General features: G+C 43.3%; 1 protein-coding gene across 1 annotated transcript in view; it reads right to left on the bottom strand.

Moving 5' to 3' along the window:
• Window positions 1-3,803: 3,803 nt before the first annotated feature.
• The window catches only part of LOC130680964 (epithelial discoidin domain-containing receptor 1-like), a 121,843-nt gene continuing 99,150 nt past the window's right edge, over window positions 3,804-26,496 (bottom strand). Inside the window, 1 exon segment of the mRNA XM_057492857.1 lies at window positions 3,804-10,625. Within this exon segment, the coding sequence (XP_057348840.1) occupies window positions 10,239-10,625 (387 nt within the window). The 3' untranslated portion in view covers window positions 3,804-10,238.

Here is a 26,496-nt window from a genome sequence, read left to right as displayed (position 1 = left end):
TGCTGGTGTGAGCCTCAGCCACCTGGCTGGCGACGCTTGTCAGGTTTTTCCACCCTCAACTCAGTCTTCCTCCCCATACTGTACAGGAAGTCACTTAAGGAGGAAGGAGTTGTGTTCCACCTTTTTTATTATTTTGGTATTAATATACAATCACATGAGCAATATTGTGGTTACTAGGTTCCCCCCTGTGGGATTGATGGGGTTGATACATAATTCAAGGTAGAAATCAAATGTATAAGCACACATCACTTGACTGTTTTTCCCACACACTCTGTTGATGTGTAATCAAGGACTGAGTGATGGGAACCAAAGCAGTTCTCATGGCTCGGAGCCATCTTCACACAGTTTGGTATCCTTGAGAAGCGTCGCGACCTTGGGCTAGACTCAAGGCCAGATAATGATGTTTGAGTTCATTGTAAGTTCATTTGCTCAATAAACATGAGGAGTGTCTTCTCAGCATTGCTCTTGAGCTGTTATGCCTTGAGCCCCCTGGCTGACCCTTTCAGGTCTTCAACAACTCATCGGGTCTCCTCCCTTGTCTGCGGCTTAGTGGCAGGGAGGGGACCGGCAAGTGGCGCCTGAACAGGGACGGTTGAAACTCAGAGCAGGGAAGCTCTGCTCGGGCGATCCTTGACAAGCACAGCGGGCAGCTCCAAAGATCGTCGATCCGGTAAGACTCCCAAGAAATCGCACGTAGGGACAGGATCGAGACATCAGGGACACTATAATGGGCCAAACAGACCAAAGCAGCTAACCAGAGGACTATTTAAAATTACTCTGTGCCCTCCTAAAAACATCAGGAGTGAAAACTTCTAAGAGGGATTTTGCCCAATTGCATAAATACATTTAAAAATATTGTTATTGGTTGCCACCGCAGGGAACCCTCAAACTAATTGGGTTAATGTTATGAGAGATCTTAAGAAAGCTCATGGACAGGGCGATGCTATTCCTTTGCCTATCTAGTCTTTATGTAACTTGATCACTCTCGCTTTGCAACCTTTACAAACTCCCCCTTTTTAGGGGCTCGCCCGGGATAACCTCAGAGGTGAGTATCAGCATCTAAGCCTGCCTTTTCTTTCACTGTCCTTATAGAAGGGAGCCGTCTGTGGCACACAACATGGGTGCTCGTCAGCCACTTAAATGGGATGGGCCCAGCTGCCGATCTCAAAGTCTCGAGCGACAGTTTCCCCTGCGTCTCCCTCAGTGGATGCCCTGTCTCCCTTGGGAGCTGGGAAAGTCAGCTGAGCGGAGGCCAGGATTCCCTTTCAGAGGCCTCTCGTTGGATGCGAGGGACCGAGGAAGGCTGTGGGCAACTGCGAGACTCTAGGCTGAGGCTGCACTTCAGCGGCTTCTGAAAGGCCCGCGTGTCTGGAATCAGACCCCTACAGTCCGACTGGGTATCCGTGAGGAGTGCCTCTCTCTCTCTGTCTCTGACTTCCAACCTGCTTCTTCAGCCTGCCCTGGCCTCTGAGTGAGGCAGGGGGTGTCCCTAACTCTCTTCTAACTTCATCAATCTCACGGAACCTGATGCTCATGCCCACAAGGTAGGAGACCCACGCTTCGCTCTTATTCCTGACTTAATGCTGCACTCTTTATCTCATAAAATGTGTCTGGGCACCTGTTAGTCACTTAAAAGATGATTAGCGGCGGCTACCAGTCTTAAGTCTCGGGTGAAAGGTTTCCCGGTGTCTGCCGCTCCTTGATCCCCCGCCTCTGGACCAACAGGAATATCGGGGAGTGGCTGAGCCAATTTCCTACTTTCCTATCCTAATCGGCGGACTCCGAGGGCGGACTGGATCAGTAGACCGTGGTCCTTAGATCTCAGCTCTGGCTGATTGATCCTATGGCGCTGAGTGAACCTCCAGCTAGGCTGCTGCCTATGCGAAAGATGCAGATGATCCCCGACCTCTTATCTCACAGATCAGATTTCTTACAGGAGGTGATTAGCAGGGTAATTCCCAAGCAGTGAGAGAAACTGGTGTTTAACGGTATAAATCCATAAAAGTCCATAGCAGTCTCTGAATTTTATCTCTCCCTTAGCAAAGGTTCCTCTGCTCCCTTTCAAAGCAGTCCTTTTAGGCCTACGCCACTTTTTCCTGTGTAATGTAATGTAAATGGGGTCTGTAAAGCCATCAAGCTGAAAGATCAAACCAACAAGTAAATAGCTCTATTCTATTAGCTCCTTTCCTTAGAGGCAGTGAGGAGAGTGTCTTTTAAAAAAGCCTAAGGAGACCCATCCATGGGCCTACAGATCTAATAGCCAAGGACATGAGGAAATGACTGACAGTCAAGGTACCCTTTCCTGAGGAAGCATTAGGGGAATCCTCACTGCCCAGCAGGTTAGTGGTATTAGCATTGGTAGAAGAAAATTCACACATGTTGTAGGACTCAGGGACTAAAGGCATCATTAGTAAGCAGAGCATCAGAAATTGGAACTTCTAACTCATTCATGAGATTTGTCATTAGAAAGGCCCTTACTGTTGCTATGAAGAGCTCTCTCTAAATGTCCTGATGAGCTATTACTCAGAAGTTCTCGTTTCTATGGTGGGCCAATTGGAGGAATAATAATGAACACTTAAGAAAGAATGACTAGTTGGGAGTTGGGCAGTCTTGCTTCTAAAAAGGGAAATTATGTTTGCCTTATCTTGAAATATTTTAGAAGATATGTGATAATGCAGATGTACAGCAATTCCTCTCAACTTGGGATTTTATAATCAAAACAGTTCTGTATCAAGTAGAAAGACAAAGATGTTTCTTTCAGAAGAGCAAAGATTCCGAAAGTTTACCACTCAGAGCCTTTCAGAAAATAAAGGAGCAAAGATTTGTTGAGGATGCATTCCAGAAACACAGAAAAAAGAACCTAAGATATACAATGACTTGGAACTTAACGAACTGGGCAGAGCAAATAAGCTGCAAAAATGCAATTTAAATCTAAATAATGGTTGGTAATTTGGTAGTTTAATGTAACACAATAACTCTAATAAAGGCTCTCTATAAAACAGAGATATAAACTAAATAATAATACTAATAATGCTAATAGAGCTACATTGCTACCATTAGTAATACTTATCTGGAATGAAATTTCCAGATAATTTCAACCGTAAGTATATAGGCGAGAAGGTAGAGAAATAATTAAAAGCCTAGAAAGGATCTCTCTTCTAGAAAAAGGGAAGGGAAGGGGGCTTACAGATGGTAGTGTTGATAGTAATAATTTAAATTTAAATGTGCTTGATAAAATACTAAAATAGCTTCCAGATGAATAGAAATAGCACATATAGCTTCCAAACCGGTTTTGGGAAAATAGAACCAAAAATCTCTAACCAATATCAAAAAGAAGGAGGGGGATAATGGTGAATAGAAAGCACAAAATGAAAAATAAGTTTAAATAAAATCACTATAGACAATAAGCACAAAAAGATTATACTACTTCTTAAATATACGTTAAATAAATATTCCTTAAATAAAGGAAAAATTTACGTTAAAAAATCAAGATGCATGTTATTTAGAAAAGACATGTAAGAAAAATTAGAAAATATTGAAAATGAAAGAATACAAAAATACAATGATAAAAGGAAAATTTAACATATATTCAATTTATACACTCAATATGTAACTTATACAATTAAATATAAAATATTAAAAATTGAATGTATACAGAAAAAAAATCAGAATGTCAAACACTAAATGGAGACACAGTGGTTTATGTCATACTTGAAGTTGGCAAAATTCACCACTATGATAATCAAGAACTTTTATGCTTAATTAACATAATAACAGAAACATATAAAGAGTAAAAACAGGTTATAAATAAAAGGGAACTGACAAAGCTATAATTCTTTTACAAATTGACAGATAAAGAAGACAACAAAAATGAATATCCATTTTAAAAATAAAATGAGTTTTAATTGATGGATATGAGTGTTGTGATGTGTCTTTTGGCCTCCCTAAAGAGCTACACATTATTTTCAACATCTAAAAATATTTATAAAAACCAATAATATATTATACCTCAAAGGAAATCTGAAGTTCTAAGAGAAAAACAAAGTAAAGATAAAAATAAGAAACTTTTCTGTACCAAATAAAGTATAATAGAAATGAACAACAAAAGGATAATTTTTAAAAGGTTTTCTTTGGGCAATTAAAAAATTATTTGGTAAAGAAAATAATTGAAATAAAATGTAGAGCTATTTATTACAATAATAATTAAAGTCTTATTCATGGAAATCTATGGACTATAGATAAGTAATTTGGGGGAATTACAGCATTTGAGCACTTACTTTAAAAATAGGTAAAAATAGAATTAAATTAAGGATTCAACAAAAAAGCTAAATGACCAACAGGACAAATTTATAGAAATCAAGAAGAAATAAACAATAAAGATAAAATGAGGAAGCGATGTAAAACAAAGCCAAGTAAAACAAGCAACCAAAAGGAAGAAATAAAAAGCAGACTGTATCTATGTAACCAGTTACTAGTTCTTTCAAAGTAATATAAATGTTTGGCAAAGTTAATAAGAGACATACAGGAAACAAATGTAAAATGCTAAAAATATTACAACAACAAATTTGTAAATGTAGTGTTGTAACTGATTTATTAGAAAATATTAATGGAAGAAGTTAAGTAGAAAATTTGAACACAAAACAATTACACTCCTAGTAAAAAATCTATACATTAAAAAAGTACAAGGTCCATAAGGTTTCATGGGTAGGTTCTACTAAAATTTTCTATCTTCTGTATACTTTTCCAAAGCAAAACAAAAACCAAAAACCAGCAACTTTCCTAAGAAACTCTCTGTGGTTTGAAGGTCCTTGATGATAAAATCAGTCAAACTTAGCATATAGCCTTAAACATATGAATAGAGATAAAGGTATTTTATCTATCTATGTGTAAAACTGTTAGGAACATTGTCTCCAAATATGAATCAAATATTAGCATATTGAATTAATGATATATCACAAGAATTCCATATTATAACTCAATACATTTTATAAGAGTAATACAAGAATGCCTCAGCTTTACGAAATCTACTGTTTTATTTACTGATTAAGAGATAGAAGAAAAAACATCCTTTCAAAACATGTCAAAAATTTCCAACCCCTCTTCCTAATTAAAAGCCCTAATTCATTAGTAATAGAAGGTAACTTCCTTAATTTAACACACTAAATATCATACTTACTAACAAAACATATGATGGATAGAAGCAATCTTCTATCACTGATTTTATACAATATTCTTCAGGTGTCCTAGCCAATGCAATAATGAAAGAATAAAAGTAAAATAGAAATAATGAAAATGAAGAGCCAAAACTGCCATTGATTGCGTGTGATGACTATTCAAAACATGTAACTATAAAGCAATTAGGACCCCATTATATGATTTAGTCGACTACCCAGATACAAAATGAACCTACAAAAATTTAACTATTCCCATATATAAGTAGCAACAAATTCAATGAAAAATGAGATTGTTTGTATAATAGTAACAAAAATGTATAAAATTCCTCGGCATTAACCTTAACATAAAATGTACTGGGTCTGTTTAAAGGAAAGTATTGAAAAACATAAGATCTGAATACATGAAAACATGTTATTTCCTTGAATAAGCCAATTCAATATCATACATCTCTCATTCCTCCCTCAAATTAATCTAAAAATTTGACACAATCTAAATGAAAGCCCCAATGGAATGATGTATGGAAATTGATATGATACCAAAATTCATCTAAAGGAGTAAATAGTTGATAAAAACTAAGATATACTTGAAATAGAACAAGAGTGATTTGCTCCATCAAATTGCAAAACATATTGTGAAACTACAGTAACGAACACACTGTGTTATTGGCATAGGAATAGACAAATTTCATTGATCAATGGTATAAATAAAGTCCAAAAGCAGACTCATGTATAAATATTGGAATTTAATATATGAAATTATGGGTTAGTAATCAAAGTGTTGGGACAATGAACTATTCATTTAAAGAGTACACTTAGATACCTACGTCACACCATATACAAAAATCATTTCCAGATAGATTAAAGAGCTAAAGATAAAAAGAAAACAATAATAATATTAGAAGAAAATTTAGAAAAGTATTTGTATAACCTCAGGAGAGGAAGTCCTTCCTAAACAAGACACATGTTCATGAAGCCATAAAGGATAGGATTTAGAGATACAACTTGTATAAACTAAGAACTTTTGCATGGCAAAATACAAAATAAGCATAGTTAAGACAAATGGCAGAGAAAACATTTGCACTATAGGTAACAAAGAATTAAAATCCATATATTATAAAGTGCTTCATTTAAATTAGTTTTAAAAAGCAACCCAATAGAAAAATGAGTAAAGGGTAAGAACAGATAATCCACAGAAGTGCTGCAAATAACTACAAACATGTGAAGAGATGTCAATTAAAACAACAAAGAGACACATTTTGGAATGTTATGTAGGAAAAATGGAAAAGATTGATACTATCTGTTGCTTGAGAAGGTGTGAGGTAAGGAGTTTATTCTCAAATACTATTGCTAAAATTGGGGCAGCCTTTTCTGAGGGTGGCTTGGCAGAATCTGCCCACACTAAAGATGTTTAGTCCTTTTTAACCTACTAATTTCAATTCTAGGAGTCTTCGAAAAATAACTTGCTCATGTAAGCAGAAATACTTGGCTGAAGATGTTTATTTCATTGTTTTTAAGGGAGACAATTTGTTCATCATTAAATGTATGTGCAGCAGTTAAAAGGAATATAGTAGAGTTATGTGCAAGTGATACATTAAATAAAAACACAAGACATTAAAAGTATATATTAGCATTCTCATTCATATAAAAAGTGGTATACATAAGCAAATATGTTAAAAGGCAATATGTGTAACTGTAAATGCATAGAGAAAAGTCTAGAAATACAGCCATTAAAGCAGCGGTCTACTGTAGAGAGGGAAATGAAAGTGAGCACTGAAGTGAAAATTCCACTTTTTACTATATGGATTTCTATGCTATTTGTCATTTTAGCATGGTTATGTATAGCATTTGAAAATTTAAAACCAATAAAAGGAAGGATCATTGGGCCTCATTTATGTAAGTTCCATATCAAAAGATGATTTTTTTAAAGAAAAATTATGTTTGTGGTAGAATCTAATAGGATGGTTTATTGTACTTGGCTTCTTGATTTAAAAAAAAGTCAAGGATAGAGGAACATTTCCCTTGGCGATATTGGAACATTCTTTTTAGATGACACATTCCTCCAAACTGATGCTAGTGTTTGCCTCATATGATGACTTTATACATATTCCAGAAGAAATGTTCCAAATTGAAATCTCCAAGTTTTCAGAGAAAGAAATGCAAGTGTGCTGATATAAAGTTTGATAAGCTTAATGTTTGGGCAGAAAAGTGTTAGAAGTTTATTAATTAGCCACAGGGACCCTAGTAAGATAAATTTTATCTAGATTTTCATGGGTCAGCACCACCAGTGTTGGTGAAGTTCATATGGGCATCCCTCCAGAAGAATTCAAGAGGTCAGTGATACAACAAAAAGAGCATTCAATTGGAAGCCAGAACACTGGGTTCTGATGTGACTTTTGACAAGCCATTAATCTCTTTGGGTGTCAACTTCTTTGTCTTCAACATAGGAATTAAGTAACATCCCTGCCTAAAATGAGACGATATACAGTAAAACCTAAGCACCATAAATGCAAAAGTACATACATAAAGTGCAACATCTGTTCACTATGTGTGACTTTACATGCTAGGTTTTCCATATTTTCTGGAAAGCTCCACCTAGACGACACTGATTTTCCTCCAGGGCTACCTAAACCACATTGGAAAGATCCAGTCTGGGAAAGGTGGTAGTCAAATCCTTCCCTGATAAAAAAAATACATTGACAAACATCCCCAGAGCAAAACCTAGCCGGACAAGCAATGGGCTGCCATACTAATCTAAGAAAAGTCCTAATTAATGCACACTGAGGACCAGCCACATCCCTCCCTTCATCCTCCCTTCCGTCCTTTGTGATTGAATTCCCAGAAGATAAAGTAACTTCCCTAGGCACTGCCCCCAGAAATACTAGTGAATGATCCAAGCTCTCAATGAGATACATCAAGGATCTGAAGGCTGAGCCTTGAAACAGGAAGCATATGAGAGTAAGGCAAAGATTCCAAGAAATTATTTTGGAAATAAAACATATACTTGGAGATCTTTGGATTGCACTACCTTGGATTTGTTTATGAGTCTGTTTTTTGTTGTGTTTGTTCATTTGTTTTATTTTTTTTTAGATTCCACACAAAAGGGAAACCATTTCACTTTTTATTAAGAATTGCTTTGCTTTTTCTTTCCCATTTGATTTTATGCAGCTTTATAATGATGTGAAGACTGTTACACAGTCTCAAAGTCAAAGCCAGAAAACAAGGTATGTGAACTCTACTTCCATCTCTCCCTCCCTCCCTCCTTATCTCTTCCTCCCCAGGGACAACCATTTTTTGTTTGTTCTCCTATTGTTTTTAACATCAGTGAATACAGATTATGTTTGTTTCCCTCACTTTCTTAGATAAAAGGTAACTCACCATCTGTTGTATACTTTACATTTTCCCACCGGGGTTCCCTCACTCCTTTTGTAGCTATTATAGGACTCCATTATGCATGACGATGCCAGTTTATCCTATCATCCCCTATTGATAGGACTCGAGTTAGTCTACTCTCGTTATTACCAATAAGGAAGTGCACTTTTTACTTGTATCTCAGGTGATTTGCATTCCCCTAAAGAATAAGAGCCTAGAATTTCATTCAGTGTAACAGGCAGAAATAGACTACAATGCCCACAGCAGTAGTTTCAATCCAGGGTCTACAGTAACTTTGGAGATACATGGAGACTTTCCAGCAGGCACCCAGGCAAGGATAAATTTAAAGGATTTTTCATATCCTCAGTGCTCGTATGGATTTTTTCTAACATTGAACTGAAAATCCGTTGCAGATCAGCAATCCCTTTCCCCAGTTGTGTATGCTCACACATACACACACCCACACATAAACACACCTGCCATGTTCAGATCTCTCACTAGTTCTAAATCTCAGGAGAGAGAACCTGCAGAGTACATACGAATAAACTCTACGAAAGATCAGTACAGTGTTGAAAATAAATGTCTCTACTGACTGGGAAATGAATCCTTTTGCAAGCCAGGTAGTTTCCAGTTCTGAAGGTGGACAGACCTAAAAGAATTATCAGCTGAGACAAGATTAAAAAGAAATTTTGATAAGAGACTAATATGTGACTTCAGGCAAATAACTAGATAATATTTCAAAGAACTGAGCCACAGTGCAATAACAAGCTCCCTCCTTTCCAATCGATTTGTTTTAAGTGTGAATAAAGTTTCTCAGTTTTTATACTCATAAAGATAAAAAACAAGCAAAATTTATCCTGAACCTTCCCTACTTTGACAATAAATAATATTCATTAATGAACACATGAACTAATTGAAAAATATGAGGTGCATTTCCAAAATGTATCATACCTTTTCTCTTTCCTTTTCATTGAAACTTATGATGTATGTACATTGTTTTTATCTACTACCTGTTTCTGTGTATTACTAATAATTATAATGATATCTCAATCCAAAAACTCTTAGCATCTAGAAACTTATAGTCATTGGACATTAAAAATTAAATTTAAATCTTCATACATATTTGTGTCACACTAAATTATGATAGAATGGCCAATAAAAGGCTTTCATGCATAACGATATAATAGTAAGGATAAAATTTGGTAGGGCAACTGGAATGAAAATATGAATTCCAGAAGGAAAGGACTATAAAACTGCTTAAGAACTTGTTCATGTGTTTAATAGATGACATATCAAATTGCTCTGTTATTTAAAGTTCATCAGATACGTTAAAGGAGTGGTGGCTTTTTGTCATGTCAAAATTTACAATATTCCAGAAATGGCATCATTGACAACTATTTAAAAATATGTTGAAGATTTAGCTGGCCACTTGAATTGTGCAAGGGGTGTACATAGGTTTTCAAAATTATTTTAGGGACATGAAAGTTTGAGAACCACAGGTCTAGAGACTAAACACCTCGTGGTGCACTTCGGGCTTATTACCTCTCTGGCGAGTTTCTCTCTTTCCCCAACGCTCTCTCCCACCCCTCCTCAGTGGCAGCAGGGGGAGGGGAGAGCCCGTGAGAGGAGGGAAGCAAGCAACAGCCTCCTCTCTAGCCCCTGCCTACCTAAAATCCACACAACTCACTGTCTCAGTCAAGCCTTCAGCCTGTGCCCAGGGCACCTGGAGAAATTGGGACAAAAGGTGTGGGAAGCAGGGGGGCTGCAGGCTCCATTTCCCACTGGGGGCAGAGTGTTCCTGTGGAGGGGTGGGAATCTCTCACCTCCCCACCTCTCCACAGCCACCTTTCTCTTCTGAGCCTGCCTCTCCTGCACAAGGAATGTCCAGCTCATTTCCGCAGAGCGATGGCAGCCCCCTGCAGTCAGAGGAACCCACACCTCCGGGTTAGAGAGAAACTCAGCGGAGCTCTGGAAGGCTCTCGGGCATCTATTGCACAGAAAGGAGGCAGCTGGTGGATTCCAGAGAACACACAGAAACCCGCTTCTCTCCCAGAAGTTCAGAATGTCCAGCCTCACACGACTCTGACAAGGGATAAAGGAGACAAATGGACCCATACATTCCAGATAAAGAAACCAAGGCCCAGCAAAGGTGAGCAAACATTCTCACAGGGCACGATATTTCTGGAAGCAATCGAAGGACTCAAGCTTCCTCTGTAATCACGAATCTCTATGGGCCACGTCAAAATTGGATGAGATTTAAAGAGGTGAGAAGGCAGTGGCTTTCTGAACACTTGTAAGAATTTTGCAATATATGTTAATGGCAAAGTAGCTTAATCAGAAGATTATCATAAAGATTGTCATTTGTAGTTGTAGTGAGTGTCTTTTTTTTATCTATTCAATTTTAATCTTTCTTGATTGCATGCTCAGCCCTTTAAAGAGCCTCCATATGCATTAAGAAAAAATAAAAGCTTTAGTATGTGCTTTCTTCATCCCCTGGAAAGTTTCCTGGTTTTCCACATGCCGCAGAGGCTTTGCCTCTTATGTCCTGCTCTGGCAGTCTGAGCGGATGTCAGCCAGGTCTGGCAGTCACCTTGAAATGCCCCCAACAGCAGTCCCATAGCCACCACTACAGTCTTTAAAATTGTTCCACTCTTGCCCCTGAGGGAGGGGGGTTTTCACCCACATCGGTATTAGCTACATCTAGCACAGATACACACCCCCAAGCAGGGGTAGAGGTGGGTGGGTGGAGGGCTGTTTAGATGAACTACGTGCAGGCCGATGCATATGCATGTGGGACCTCGTAGATTCAAACCCAGGACTGTCGATCATGCCCTGATCACCTGAAGTTAGCAAAATCGCCCTTGGGTACCTCCTAAAATAAATGTCCTAAATGTAGAAGGAAAGGCCCAAAGTCCTCTTCTAATGTGCCTTCTAACATAAATGGTTCCACTCTAAGCCAGTTACTCAGCTTTGCAGACAGCTTCAAACTTGCCAGCAGCACAGCCCTCCTTCCTGGAATTAACCCTTCTCATTGTCCAGCCGACCCAACTGCTGGACCCTGCTAACAGCTCCCTCCCTCATACATGGGAGACCACCAGAGCCTTAGAATTGGCAGCCTGCCCTTCAGGAACCCTCCCCGGCTCTTGCTTTTCTTCTCCACTTCCTCTCACTTTCTCCACTGGGCTGTTTCTCCACTGTCTGCAACTCTGAGTTGTGGGCACTATATCTTCGCAGCTGTTCACCTGGCTGCCCAGCCCCATCTGACCATTCAGTAGGCATGTTGCTTTGATGTCTGAGCCTATATGCCCTCCAGATTCCATCTGGATTCCTGGCGCATCTTTGCGGGACCAGCCCTGCCCTGTAACTGCACCCACTCCATCTCCCCAAATCCAGGCTCATCAGAATCCAGGGCTTAAAAGCTGTAACACTAAAGCTGTATGCAGCTCCTGGGATGACAAGGCTGGGAAAAATCTTGGAAATTACCTAACCTGCCTCCAGGCCTGGAAATCTTAGCTTGGAGAGAGGTAGTGAGTGAACCTGCCTGAGGTCACTAAGAGTAATGAATAGAATGGAAGTCCCATGGAGTCCAGTTCTTATTTCTAATATAAACTTGCTACTGGAGAAAAGCATACATACATTAAGGTATACAAGTCACAAATAGACTAACTGAATCTTATGAAGTTTAAATTTTGGTTCTAAGCTTCCTTCTTGCCACCCCTATGTGTACAGACTGAGGGTAACCTGGCAGAACTCGGTTCTGACACTTGTGTGGGTGCACACCTTAGGGAGGCATTGGTTTGAATAGCCTTTTGATTTGGGCCTACAATATGTGTGTGTGTAGTCACAAATATACGTCTGTTTGTGGCTTCTCTCCTCCTGTGGAAATTGCATGGAGGAAACCTTCACACAAGAGATTGAGATTTTTCTACAGTGACACCAGACTTCTGACTTAATATGGCAGAATTGTTTGCCACTTTTTGCCCCTCCTCTTCTTCCCAATTAAGTGGGCAAGCTCTTATCCATCTTGTTATAGACACAAACTGAAGATCTCAGCCCCAGGTCTAGTAGGTGCTTGGAATTCTTGGGGAGGAAGGTGCAAAGGAAACTCACAAAGACATCGTTATACCATTGCTCGCTCTGAGCAGGGCTTTGTGACAGCTGATGCAAAAAAGGCATCCATTTAGCAGAATCTCAGTGGAATGGCTGTTTCAGGCTGAGCCTCTAGCCCTGGGATCAGGAAAAACCCTCGGAGTCTTCCAAAAATACAAGGAGTGTAGGAGCCACACTGTTTGGCTGTGTGAGCGTGAAGGATAAACAGGCCCATTGTGATTCTCTTACCTAGAGCAGCACCTGCCAGGAGCAGCTTCTCAGATGGAAGCCCCAGGAACACATACCTTTTATAACTTCCCTTTTGTTTTCCCTTTTTAAATCCTGTCTAAATTCTGGTGCTCATTCTGAGACCTCACTGTCCTTCCCTGCCCCCAAACAATATATTTTTTTATAGAACAGACACTGCAAGTCCAGAGATGTGGGTTGAAAAATAACTTGGCCCTCATTTTCCTTTCCAAATACTTGGAGCCTCCTGGCTGCACTCAAATCTTTTCATGGAAAAGGATACTTTTAAGGATACTGTTAAAAGAACTCAATTCACTGAACAGAGCTGGAGGTCTCAGCTCAGCTCAGATCCACGGATCACACTGGTTCCAGACTGATCTTTCCAGACCTTGAATGCTTGCTAAATATTAATGGGTAAAGGCAGGCAGGAGAATAAAACCTTGTAGTGATAAATCCAGACATTTAATTTACCTTGTATGGCTCAGGCCCTGATAGGTTTCAATTTAAATTCAGATTTATTTAGCAAAAATATGGTGATCCCATTCGAAGTCCGGCTTTACTATATAGTTAGATGCCCCCAACAAACATCAAAAGTGTAAGGGATTTTGAAAATATGGGTACAGATGAGGAAACAGGAGATAATGTGTAACTTAGCCAATACCATTTACTAGGGAATTTCCTTCACCTCTGGAAGACTCAGCATCTTTGTAAGACAGGATTAGTAATACATGTACCCAGAACATGTACAGGAATTAAGTAAGATATTAAATGAAAGACATGGCAGGTTTTCAATGCACTGCACATACATATTATTTTTAATCTAAATCTTCCTTGGAAGATGCTAATTTCTCAATGTTTATGTTTATTGTACTGTAATTCCCAATTTTTCCAGAGATTTGGACATACTATCCGGCGACCCTTACAACACTAAGGCAACATTTTCCCATTTAATGGATAAGGAAAACCGCTCAGGATGGAATGTCAGCAAGTCCGGGGTAGGTAGGGGCCACAGTGGAAGGTAATCCATGGCCACACTGTACATCCTTCCCGTTATAATTCTGTGGGTTCAAGACCACCCCACCTACAAGCTCTGGGGGCTGCTTAACAGGGATTTCGGGATCAGCATGGCCCTCAACCTGCTTGCCTGGAATACTTGGCTGTTTGCAAGAACAGGGTTTAGATACCCAGCGGACAGCACTGGCCTGGTTAGAATACGGTGCTCTCCTCCTATGGCCTGCGTCCAGCGGCTGCGTGTCCTGAGTGAAGTCTCATGGCAGGAAAAAACAAAGTAAAAACAAGATGATTTCAACTTAAAAAAAGCAAAGAATGAGACAGGGTCTTTTTCCTCATAAGGCAAACTGAGCAATAAATTGTCTCCTCCAGCCATCTTCTCAAACATTAGTAACAATAACAGTAATACTTTCTATTGACTGAATAGCCCATCAGCTTTACGATGACAGCACTTGATTCTTTAATCATGATTCTAGTTTTACTGTATCATCTTATGACCCTGGCTTTCCTTCCAAGCACAGTGGTGAATGGACAGCAGATATGCACCAATGGTACCGTGTGAGAAAGAGCTTTTCTTATAAATGATGGAATATTATCCCTTGCGAACCAGTGAGGCCCCATCGCTAAGTAAGCTCAGGCTGGGTGCCCACCTCTCAGGTTTTGGAGGAGAAGCTAGAGTAGGTGGCCTTCTTAATTCAAAGCTTTTTTTTTTCTAATTCCAAGTTCCCAACAGCCTTGCACCCTTGACTGGCCACGTGTAAAATCTGTACGCAGACTGCATGCTTGCGTCAGTGGGAGACTCTTCCTGTCCAACAACAGCTGGGGCCCCACACTGACTACCCTACAAGCAGATGGCTTCAAATAGCCTCCATGGGGTGCTCTTGGTCTTCATTTCTCCCAGAGAGAACTTGTGATGACTTATTAGCGAATGTTGACAGAGCACAGCCAGCAGCATGAACCAGCCTGACAGCGGTGGCGTGGAGCAGCCTTTCCCACAATGCCAGGGGTTTCTGCACTGGTGTGACACCAGCCATCATCAGAGGCTGCTTCTGAACTATCTCTGAAAGAGGCTCTTCCAGCTGTGGCCTACCCGTATCCCTCACCGTGCGAACTCTCCGAGTATGATGTGATTCACATGTCTCTCATCTCCTGGGGCCAGGGGTTGGAAGGAGGCAGATAGCTGTTCATCTGGGCCAGCACAGGGGTAAACTGAGGCAGGGAATGATGCCTCTGGCAGACTCTGTATCTCCATACTCTGCACAGTGCTGCTGGATAAGGCAAGCTAGCCCATTGGAGAAATCAGTGGGTGCAGAGACAGGTCCCCAGAATGGGAACAGAGGGCAGCCCACCCTTAAGCAGACCTTAGGGCAGAGGCTGTGTATCAGAGTGGAGCGCACAGTCGCAAATTCATAGCCATGTCACCTCTGGAAATCACTTAACCTCTTAGGCCTCAGTTACCCATTTGTTAAGCACCAACTGGTATTTACCTCCTAAAATGGCCTAGAGGATTAAATAAAATAATCCACATCAAGTAATTAGTAGGGTACCTGGCATGTGACAAGCCTCAATACAGGTTAGCACGTCACATAGCAATAATCGCTACAGTAATGCTGGTTGCATTGATCTCCCAGAAATATTGGCAAGAAGCACCCCCTAGGTCCAGGATTTAGGTAATGTGAGGGAATGGGTTTTAAACATCTACATATGCAGGGAGATGGGGAGATTGGTGGGTGGTGAAGATTTAAACTGAATTAAGAAGTAAATTTCAAGTGTCCTTGGCTATGTGCTTTCAATGAAGGCCTGCCCTGAGGAAAGAGAAGTGTCTTCTGGTTTTGTGCTCTGCTAGTAAGTACACCAGACCCCAGCCTCCTTCCTGCACCCCCCCCACCTGCCTGGACCCTTAAGGAAGCCCACACAGTCCTCCAGTTCCACTGCTTAGATACAGATCGAGCAGACCAGCCACAAAGGCGTGGCTGTAGCTAAAGGTAAAACCTGCTCCTTCCAAACCACTCTGAGTTAGTCATTCTGCTAGAGGGAGACTCAGGCCTTTGGGCCCCCCTTTTATTTCATTAACCGCCAAGTGAAAATGCCAGAAGTAGCTGAGGAAGAAGCACAAAATGGGAGACAGGGAACACTTTGCATATTTTAATTACTTCAGTAAGCGGTCCATACCCCGGCAGAAACCTACCAGCGATGGCTACATCCCCAGGCAAAGGGAGGTGGGAAGAGCATCATGACATAAAAAACTTGCTGTTCCTTAGACTAGAAGCTGCCTTATCTGGCTTCTCTGAGCCTGAGCTGACCTTCCAATCCATCCACGGACTAGCTGCTAGGGCAGCTCCAGCTAGAGCAAGCGGAAGGTCAACGACCACAGCTTCCTGGAGAACCGAATGCACCTCTTCCCCCAGTGGAAAGTGGGATTCTGCTTTGAGTCATGAAACAAGACCCTTTCATTCTAAAGGAAGGCATGATGCCTGAGAGGATGGAGCTCATAGATCCCTTGCCAGATCTCTGGCAGAACCACAAACATGAAGCAGTGAACCACAAACATAAAACCCTCCATCATCATTTAAAGGTGGGGGTTCAACTTAGAAAAAAATAATAGGATTCAGTTCTTAGGGAAGTGTGCAGATGGGTGTTAAGAGCAGCTGAAGCCTCTGTGTCCTGCACAGTGATTGACCAACAGGCATTAGTGCCACTACTGTTTTTATGCATGATGAGCTCCCAGTTGGCACTTTCCCTAAGAAATTCCAGGAAAGGGGTATTGATGAAGCCAGCCACACAGTCCTGACAGTGACCAGAGTCCCACCGGCATCCTAGGAGGGAAGCAGTCCAGGGGCAGATCTGATGCCAAAGGAGCTGTGGAATCCGGTGGGAGGAGCACCGGACTGAGGCTCAGGTCCCCTGCGCTCTTGCTGCACTTTGACAGTGTCACCCTGTGGCTTTGAGTCCTGGTGCTTCCTTTGGGTCTCGATGTTCACATCTGCAATCATGACAGAGCTGGGCCAGATGACTGCAAAGATTCTTCTCCACTCAGAAACCACATGAGATTGTCCACAGCAACCTCTCCTTCTCTTACTCAATAGACCAAGAGCACTGAACACAAGCTCATCTCAGCAGCAGCGGCCACATCGGCAGCCTGACTTCCGGAGCTGGGTGTGTGCGCTTGCGGTACGCAAGACAAGAGCAGAGAGCCAGCTCTCGGAAGCAGCTCCATCATACCACCTGCTCATCCCTGGGCACACTAGGTCCTCATCTGTGACATCAGTAGGTGAGGAAAAGGGTGGGGCTGGTTGACCTGTAGGTATCCCCTAGTTCCCAAACATTGTGCCTCAGTGAAGCAGAGACCGCATGACCTCTGGATGCCCCTCCCAGTGCCGTGAGAAGGTTAGAGTTCTGGGACCTACTAGTTCTACACAGCTCCCTGCTCTGCAACCAGGTCCCAGGGTGCCTCTCTGCAGTGAAGGCTGTGAGCCAAGGGCAGTGTCCAATGAAAGGGATGGAGGGGCTGTCCCTCCACACAGCATCTGGCATCCCAGGCCATCATCAGAGGCCTGCAGCTGGGGGCTGCCCCTCTTCCCTTTATAAACAAGCCTTACCTCTTGGCTTCTCTTTTCAGGTCAAAAGTTAGGGGTAAGACAGCTCTGAGGATGAACCCAGGAGAAAGTCTTAAATGCTAAGCCATTAATTGCAGTTGGACGGTTTTTTTCAAAGGCATTCCCAGTCTGTTATGCACACTCATACCTCCAAAGCATAGAAGGAGAGAGAGGCCAAGTTGGCTTCTTGCTTCCAGGCTCATGAAATGGGGAGGAAGTATCTCTGGGTCACTTAGTAGGTCCCCAGGAGGTGAAGCCAGGCTAAATGTGGGGTAGGTAATCCCCAAGGGTGGAGCCCTCACCTTCGTTTACTTAAACCTTTGGTCTTCCCCACTACAGAGGTAGAAAGGGATGTTCTCTGCATTCCAAGGTTGGGACTATAGTGGAAGGCTTGTCCCAGGGAAAGAGAAGGACTTACCGAGTGTTTATACTCTGCCAGGATCTGTGCTAAGTGAGTTAGAATGGATGGCTTCATTCAGCCCTCCCAATATGCCGGGGCTCTGGAACTTACTATCATGGAAAGCATTGCATAGATGGAGAAAGGGCGGACAGTGGGGCGGGGGGGAGGAGAGGATGGAGGAGCAAAGCGACTTACGTGAGTGCAAAGGGCTGAACAGTGAAAGATCCAAAGTTCACGCCTAAACTCTTCTGATTCCCAAACCAGTGTTTTTTGTCCCACCAAGTCAGAGTTCCTCTGCACACCCAAGCTGAGGGAAGACTCCCTCGGGGAAACGAGTGAAGGCATACACACTGGCGGGCTGGGTTGGCAGAAGCTGAACAATGCGATAGAAATCCTAGAGTTTGATTTCTATAATAACACCCAGTAAAGCTGAAGAGAGATTTCTGTTCAGAAATATCTAAATCTGCCGATGGTAAAGCCAAGGTGGGAGCCTGCCTCAGCCCAGAGAGCATTCAGAAAAATGATGCGAGAAAACATGGTGGGCTCCTAATAGACAGACTGGAAGCAGCAGCCAGGCACGGGCCTTCCCTCCTCAGTCTTTCCCTTTGTAGCTTCTCTGGGCATAATGCCTGGCCTGACTTCTGTAGCAATGACACTAACTATTTAATGCCTGGGCAGCCGGGCTCCTGACACAAGGCATCTTCGATGAAGACGAGTCTCTGTTACTGAACATCTAGGTCCCAGATAATCTGTTCAACTATGGCTGCATTTATCACCATGATTTTCAAAATTCATTAGCCTCAATTGTTTAGAAATTTATTTCCTATGAACATCCGATTCCCTAAGACGATTGTCTTCGGCAGGAAAAGAGGAAGGCAGACAGGGATGGAGGAGCCGTAGGAAGGCTGAGTGGAGATGAGGAGAAGGGGCATGGGTCAAGCCTGGTGACTTACTCAGGTCTTAGAATTCAGCCACACCAGAAATAAGTCCTAAATCTGGTTTTTATGATTATTAAGACAATACATTGCCTTTTTGCTTAAGATCCATTGGGATAGGTTTTCTGTCACTTGTAATTGAGAGAATCTTGATATAACACTGGAAAATTCTACTTTAAAGTTAGTCTCTATTTCAAGGAATAAAATATCTATTTCTAGAAATGAACATAGGAAGAAAAACTCAGAGAGATCCCTGAGGCCCAGATAGAAACAGGTTGTCCAGCTGGTGAGGAACTGCATTACGCCTTGTCTCACCTACCAGGTGCCCTTTTCTGCCTCTGTGCTCTGCATGACAGCACCCACATGGCAGGGCTTTGCCATAAAGCATCCTAAGGAGACAGTTTAAAACACGTGGTTCGGACACCAGCACCTGAACTGAAAGCTGACTTTGCCGAGATACCAGCCTTCCTCAGCCCAGTGCCTTTAGCCAGAGGTCACATTGGACATCTACTTTCCATTAGTTTTAGCCACAAGTGCCAGGACGGAAGGAGGCAGCAAAATTCAGAGGAACTAGCTAATGCTCAGGAGAGGTAGGCACCAGCCCAGCAGACTCGGGCAAAAGAGCGACTGGAATTCATGCTAACCCCTCCAGCACACGCAGACAGGAGACCCTGTCACAATCCTTCTGGACATATGGATTTCTCTTAAGTCATTTGTCCCAAAAGAATTGCAGAAGCAAATGGACTTGGGCAGCTTTGAAGATAAGATTCAGAACAAAGAGTGCAGCATCCCATCACAAAGCTGAGGGCAGCTTTCCTAAAGAGCAGTCCCAGCTGATGGCAGCCAGAACAACTGTCTTCCCTTCTCTGTCATCTTCCCTCTGACCCCCACAGCCCCTTCACCTGAAGACCTGAGCCCCACCTCATTCCAGACAACTTCCATCATGCTGTTCTGGGGTCTTGCTCTGATCTATTTTCAGATCAACAGGGAGCAAAATGCTAAGGGAACGATGAGTTCAAGGATGAATTACCATTTAATGGGCAGAGTTCTTATCTCTGGATAAATCTCCAGGTGAGAACCCAAAGGACTGGCCCTGGGAACACACAACCAATCTCCCTGAACTTAGAAGGACCGGAGATGCCACATAATTAAGAGGCATCTCCCGCAGGAGAAAGTATTAGGTTCCTCCCAAAAGGCCAGTCTTAACTCTCTTGAATTGCAAGATTTGGGACAGCCACGGCAAGAAGGGAAACCACATCCTGCAATTTCAAGGCTGTTAAACTATGTTGTGTTTTCACTTCATCAAAGTCCCAGCATATTTAGAACGCCCTGGCTCACGGACAGCTTCAGGGCAACCGCTTCCACCCACGGCCTCGGTGACAGCTGAAAATCCACGCAGAGAGGAGGGAAAAGAGCTCATCCCAGGCTCTCCTGCGTGGCTTGGGCATGCAGAGATGGGCGGGTATGCATTCTTGGGTTCCTTAGAAAACTGGGTTCATTCAGGTGGGGAAGTGCCCACTTGACATATGACACACTCAGGCCATGACAACAGACACATGGATCCCATGCCACAAGAAAGTGTGTCCAGTAATTTTTCTGCTCCAGGATGATGTGTGTCCAACTACCCTAAATATCTCAAAGAAGAAAAAGAGGGAAGAGCAGAAAACAAATTTCAGTCACTAAACTAGACCCAGGTATGAAGGGAAGAAGAGCCTCTCTCAGAACTGGAGGCTACTCCCTTACCTTGTCAGGAGGGGAGGAGGGGTCTGGGGTGTTGAGCAGCTGTGCTCTGGGGCAAATCGATGGTAGAGACCTCTTGAGACAACCTTGGCTTTATTCTCCTACCTTCGGCTCTGTCCCCCTCCTTTCTAAGGAAACCAAGCCTCCTGCTTACTTATCATTATACCCAGAACTTTTTCCCACAGAAGGCAACACCTCACAGAAACCACAGGACCAGAATCCAAACTCCAGATTCCACAGATGAAAGTGAAGCTCTCACTGCCAAGATGGACACAGAGCTGGCATCAGGACCAAGGTGTCCTAAGTAGCAGTCCTGTCCCTCAACAGACTTGGATTCCAAGATGTCTGCTATTTTGTAGAGATCAGTGTGCAAATACTTTGGCTTTCATCAAGTAAACCAAGTTGCAATGCCTTTCATTAGCGTAAAATCTACCCTCTATTCCTTCCTCTATGTTCATGCCCTCCGCACTCTGTGCAGCTTAAGAACTTTAAATTGTTTTTCAAAACTGAAACAAGATATGCCTACTATAGCACCAAGTCCCATAGTAAACATTCGGGCAATTGAAGCTCTGAGCATGCCTGGATGTCTACTTTGTGTCTGCATCTCTTAGTGTACAGGGCCCCCTTTCCCAAAGCTGGAGAAAAGAACAGAGTTTAGGGACTGGGAATCTAAGGAGACCCCAAGCTTTCCTCTGGCCTCCTAACCTAGCCTGATCTGCTTGCTGTCTAACGATGGCAGCTGATGACTGCATAGATCTGAAGGGTTCCTATCAGAGTTTGGAGTTACAAGTTGCTCACAAAATGGGGTACCTTAGAGGCTTCTCATAGTCCACCTTCCCAGAACGCAGAGAACTGTGGAGGTTGGAGGCAGATCAAGGGTTTCTCTGGGGTGCTGGAGACCAAAGAGGGGACTATACCATGGAGCGATGGCTCTCCTCACCCATGATTCAACCATACACGTCCTACTGCTCTTCAAAAACAATACAGTAAAATGCTATGTGGTATCCTGGAGTGGATTTGGGGGGCAAAAAAATAAAAGGATATTAGTAGAAAACCTGATAAAATCCAAAGCCTGTAGTTTAATTAACAATTTGCACCAACATTATTTTTTTAGTTTTCACAAGTGCACCATGGTCATCAGTAGGGAAAACTGGGTAAAGGGTAAATGGGAACATCCTATACTATCTTTGCAACTTTAACTTACATCTAAAATTACTACAAAATAAAAATGTATTTATGAAAAATAAGAAATGGGAAAATCAAGTTACTCAGGAATGGAATACAAACCTTCCCCCATTGTTCTCCTCCAGATAAATAGGGATATGGATGACAAATTATTAGGGTATTCCAAAAATAGCAAGGGAACAATCAGGACCAGTAAGTGGGCGCTGGCCACTGGGCAGCTGCATGACCCTGCCACCTTCTGTAAGCCAGGCCACTTTTCCTGCCATAGTGCTTAGTCTACTCCGCTTTCTTCACCAGACGTCCGTCTACTGGCTGAAACCACAGGACGAGTCTGGCTAAGCCCTCTCTAAACACAGTCAGCATCCCTCAGGGACAGGTGTGCCCCACTGTTCTTCCTTTCTTGGGCAGTTCAGCCGGGCCTCAGAGGAAGGAACTGAAGACTCTGCGGGGGGCTGGCAGCCACGGGCCCGCACGGGGACAAAGAGAATTCTGAGGGACCCACCTTCCTTGCACTGTTTCAGGCCTCCACCTGGAGGGACACCTAGTGGAGTAACAATTCAAAGAGCTCTCAGGCCCGAATCCTACCCCCCGGGGGGAACAACGCTGATTGGTGGGGCCCCATTCAGTCACCCACCTTCCCCCTTCTGGTGGGCATCTGCCTGCCCGCAGAGGGCAGAAATGAGCAGCAAGTATTCCACCCTAGCAGGGCAGAGCTTGGGCTGTCCCCAGGCTGCCGTGGCTGGGTGGGGAAGTCTAGTTCCGGGAGTGAGTGTGAGGAAGCTCAGGGCTGCTGCCCAGGGAGGCTGTCATCTGAACTGCTCACGTGCACATTATGATCTCCATCTGCCAGACTTCTCTTGTCTCGGTGGCTCAGAACTCAGAATTGGAGCTGGGAAGAGGGATGCCAGTTACTGGGTGGGCCTCCCAAAACCCCAACAAAGAGTAAGAGCCGTTGGCAGCACCCCGTGGTCCTAAAAGTCAGTTGGCTTACACTGCCATCACTGGCTCTCAGAGGCAGTGGCTCTCCTCAACACTCTGCCGGCCACTTGAATTCCATCAAAGGCCCTCTCCCCACTTGAGGACTAATTAATCAGTCAACAAGACTTTGAGGAGCCCCAGGCTCTCAGGTTAGGTGACTCAGTAATCATCTGCTGGTCATAAAATGGGGAGGAGCTTTAGAGACCATGTGATCACGTCTCAGTCCTGGTTTAACCTCAGGTCCTGATTTAATCAGAGGGGTCCCTCCTCAGCTCTCAGTCCCTGGGTCTCTGTCTTATTCTCTCAGCACTTACATGCAAGGACACCCATTTCCAGTAAGCCCATGGGCTCTAGATATCTTTGGGATTCTCTTGAAAGCTCTCAGCCCTCCAAAATCAAAACCACATCAAAGTACCCAACATGAAACATTGCTCAGACAATTTCAGGAAGTCTTAGAGTTCCTGAAGCCCACCCTAGGACCCTCCAGTGGCTGAGAACCTGGGCTTTCAGTCAAGATCACAACCCTGCTTCAAAGAGCCCTGAGCATCGTCAGCTAGAATTTGGAATATTTTCTGGAGACCTCCTCCACCACCGTGGATTTAGATTAGAAGCTTCTCAGTGTGTATATCTTTCCTGTTTTTTGCCCGGATGTATTCTCTTTTCTATTACCTTAGACTCCCTTTGATTCCCTTCCCCTTCCCCTGCCAACCCACTGGAGGTGTTTCCTGGTGGGGATGCCCATTTTGCTTTCCAGGGGGATGAACCAAAGCACCAGGATGGCAGGTGGAGCCAAGCTCCCCCATGGCTTACAAATGCAATGGGACACTCGGAGCTTGCAAGCAGGAGACAGAAGGGGCATCTCAGGATAACCAGCTCCATGACCAGGGTGGGGTAGCAGTAGAAAGTAAGGGTATCTTGTCCCAACTTCCTGATAAATCACCAGCCATGGGCTGATATACCATTGGAATAGAATGGTGGAAAGAGAGGAGTTTTTCTTCACCCATACTATGGCAGAGGCTGCCAGCTGCTCATTATGAGCCAGTTTCTCCTCTTCGGCCTGGGGACACTCCATGTCTCAGCCTTCCTCACAAGCAGTGAAATCACGCACGTGGCTGGGTTCTTAGCATGAGGGGAAGAGCCAGGCCCCCCTCCAGATCTGGCCCATTACCCACATGTGCGCTTTCCCGTCCCTTTCCCCTTCCAGCTGGTCGGAATGAGGATGGATGGCTACAGTGACCATGGGCGCCACACAAAGAAGAGGGTAGAGCTCCGTCAGCCCGTGTGACCACGTGGAGGAAGGCTTCTCCCCCAAGTGCCCCTGTTCACACTGCTCTGTGACCTATCTGTGTTGGAAACATTACAGATTTTGCATCTACTTGCTATAGCAGTCGGCCTACTTTTGCTAGTACACTTAGTAAGCGTTCTTCAGAATGTCCATTTTGGAATTGGGGAAGACATCTGTATTTTAGCTCCAATAAAATTAACAGTAATTAATGTTTATCAAGCATTCATTATCTTAAGAGCCTTATATTTATTCACTCTTCATCCTTACAGCAAATGCATATGATAGGGGCTATGAACCCTATTTTACAGTTGGAGGCACAGAAAGGCTAAATAACTTGCCCAAGGCCACATAACCACTAATTTTAGGAGCTGGTATTCAACCCCAGGCAGTGTAGGTAACAGAGTTTGTCTTTCCATCACTGCCACGAACGCGCATGACATCCATAAAATCAAATATACTGCCAGTCAGATCAGCTTGTTCTAAATCATTCCCACATCCTAGGGTTACTACTGTCATTCCTGTCAGGGGTTTCCAGGAACCCTGACCCACAATCTCCAGCTTAGAACCCAGGGCCTCGCCATCAGCTTCCACACTGCCTTAGGTCCCCCACAGGTGTGTCGCCTGGATCATGGCATCCTTTCCTTCACATCCCCTGGACTCCATCCCCACCAAGACTCCACTCTGACTTCAAGTGAATCATCCCTGACTCAGACCATCACTCAACTGCCTCCCCTAAACATTGTCTCCAGACAGTGCTTCAACTTACTTAGATAACGGAGTTCCACATCATCTCCAAGGATTCACCTCTCCTAGGTGGGCATGTGTTTGCCTGCCAGGTTCCTCGTGGTTTGCCCTAATCCACTTCCTGCCTAACTCCCAATTCCCATTATGACTCCATTCATTCATTCGTATTTTTATTGGGTGTCTACCAAGTCATAGGCACTGTGCCAGGCACAGAGAGAACAGTGCAAACAGGGAGACACACCCCCAGCCCTGGATCAATAGGATCAGAACACTGACCCTTCTGCCATCCCATTCTTCCTGTGTCTGAGCACATCACCTCCCCTCCAAATGAAAGATCTGAAAACATTAATATTTTATTCTGGAATCTCAACCTCTTCCTCTTTTGGGTCTCAACACTTTAATTCCAGATTTCCCCTCTAATCTCTTATTGTTGTGTCATGTTCTGGGAACAGCATGATGGCACCAAAGCCCCACTTGTCAAAGCCAGTGTGAAGGTGATCTCAGAAGCATGGAGTCAGTGACCCAGAGGAGGAGAAGGTATCTGTCATCTCTCTTGAGAATAGAGAACAAACCACTGTGACACTCAGCTGCCGAGATGTTTGTTTTCTTTATCTAAATGTGTAACAGGAAATTAGGCAGTTCATCTTTGCAGATCATTTGCATATCACTTAGGCAAGAGGCAGATGGCACCTCTTTAAAAAATTAAAAATGATAAAGAAGGAATATAAGGAGGAGTTTATCTCTGTCTCTTCCCTGGCTCTTGTAGACACGCCCTGGAATCTGCATCAGGCAGGGGAGTGCAGACACACACACACACACACATATGCATGCGTGCCTAAATTATCTGCATTGAGCTGTGTTAGGCACCAGGAACCAGCAAACTCCCAAGCCCAGCAGTCTTCAGTAACCTACAACAGCAGAGAGATGCAAATGTCCCTGTTTTGGTGTCAGCTTGCAGGGAGAATCCTTCAGTGCTCTTCCTGTCTAAGAAATCACTCATTTCCCCTGCGCCTCAGCCAGTGTACCAAACAAAAAAATCGTTCACAAATCGCCTGCACTCCACTCTAAGAATCGAGAGCAGGACTATATAAACACTGACCATAATTGGCAAGTACTGATGACCCAGTATTCCTATCTAAGGTCAAACCTTGGGAAGAAGATTTTCCAGAGGTGGTCCGTTTAAAGGTCCTGCTACTTTGGGGCAGCTGCCTGATTTCAGTTTATTTCCCAGTGATTAGGAGATCCCTATCTCTGACCCAAGAATTGCATCTGGAAATAAGATTATTCAGGCGATTCTCCTGCCTTGGGTGTGACCAGAACTAAGGAGGACAATATAAACAATAGCTTGTCTGTAAATGCTGTATTCTAGGCTCTTTACACAAATTAACTTGCTTAACATCAAAATAACTCCATTGAGAGACCATATTTGCCCTCAATTTTAAAATGGGGAAGTTAAATAAACATTAGGAAAAATGTATTAAGGTCCCATGGTTGCTAATGGTGGTATTAGGATGTGAACAAGATTACATCCAAATACAGAATTCCGATGTCTTCCCATACAGAAAACAAGACTTTAGGGTTCATTACTGATGTGACCTCTGGCAAATCTACTTCTGTCTTTTGTCTTGCAGACGGTGAGGGGCGGGGGGAGTTGTGTATACATTAGGACGCTGTGAGCAACTGAACATAAAGATATGGCCCAAGCTGCTCTTTGAATATGGACAGTATGATGCCTACCCACCAT

The sequence above is a fragment of the Manis pentadactyla genome, chromosome 15 (assembly GCF_030020395.1).
Source record: "Manis pentadactyla isolate mManPen7 chromosome 15, mManPen7.hap1, whole genome shotgun sequence".
Lineage (NCBI taxonomy): Eukaryota > Metazoa > Chordata > Mammalia > Pholidota > Manidae > Manis > Manis pentadactyla.
Note: the sequence above shows the minus strand (reverse complement) of the source record. Positions and strands in the feature narration are given on the sequence as shown.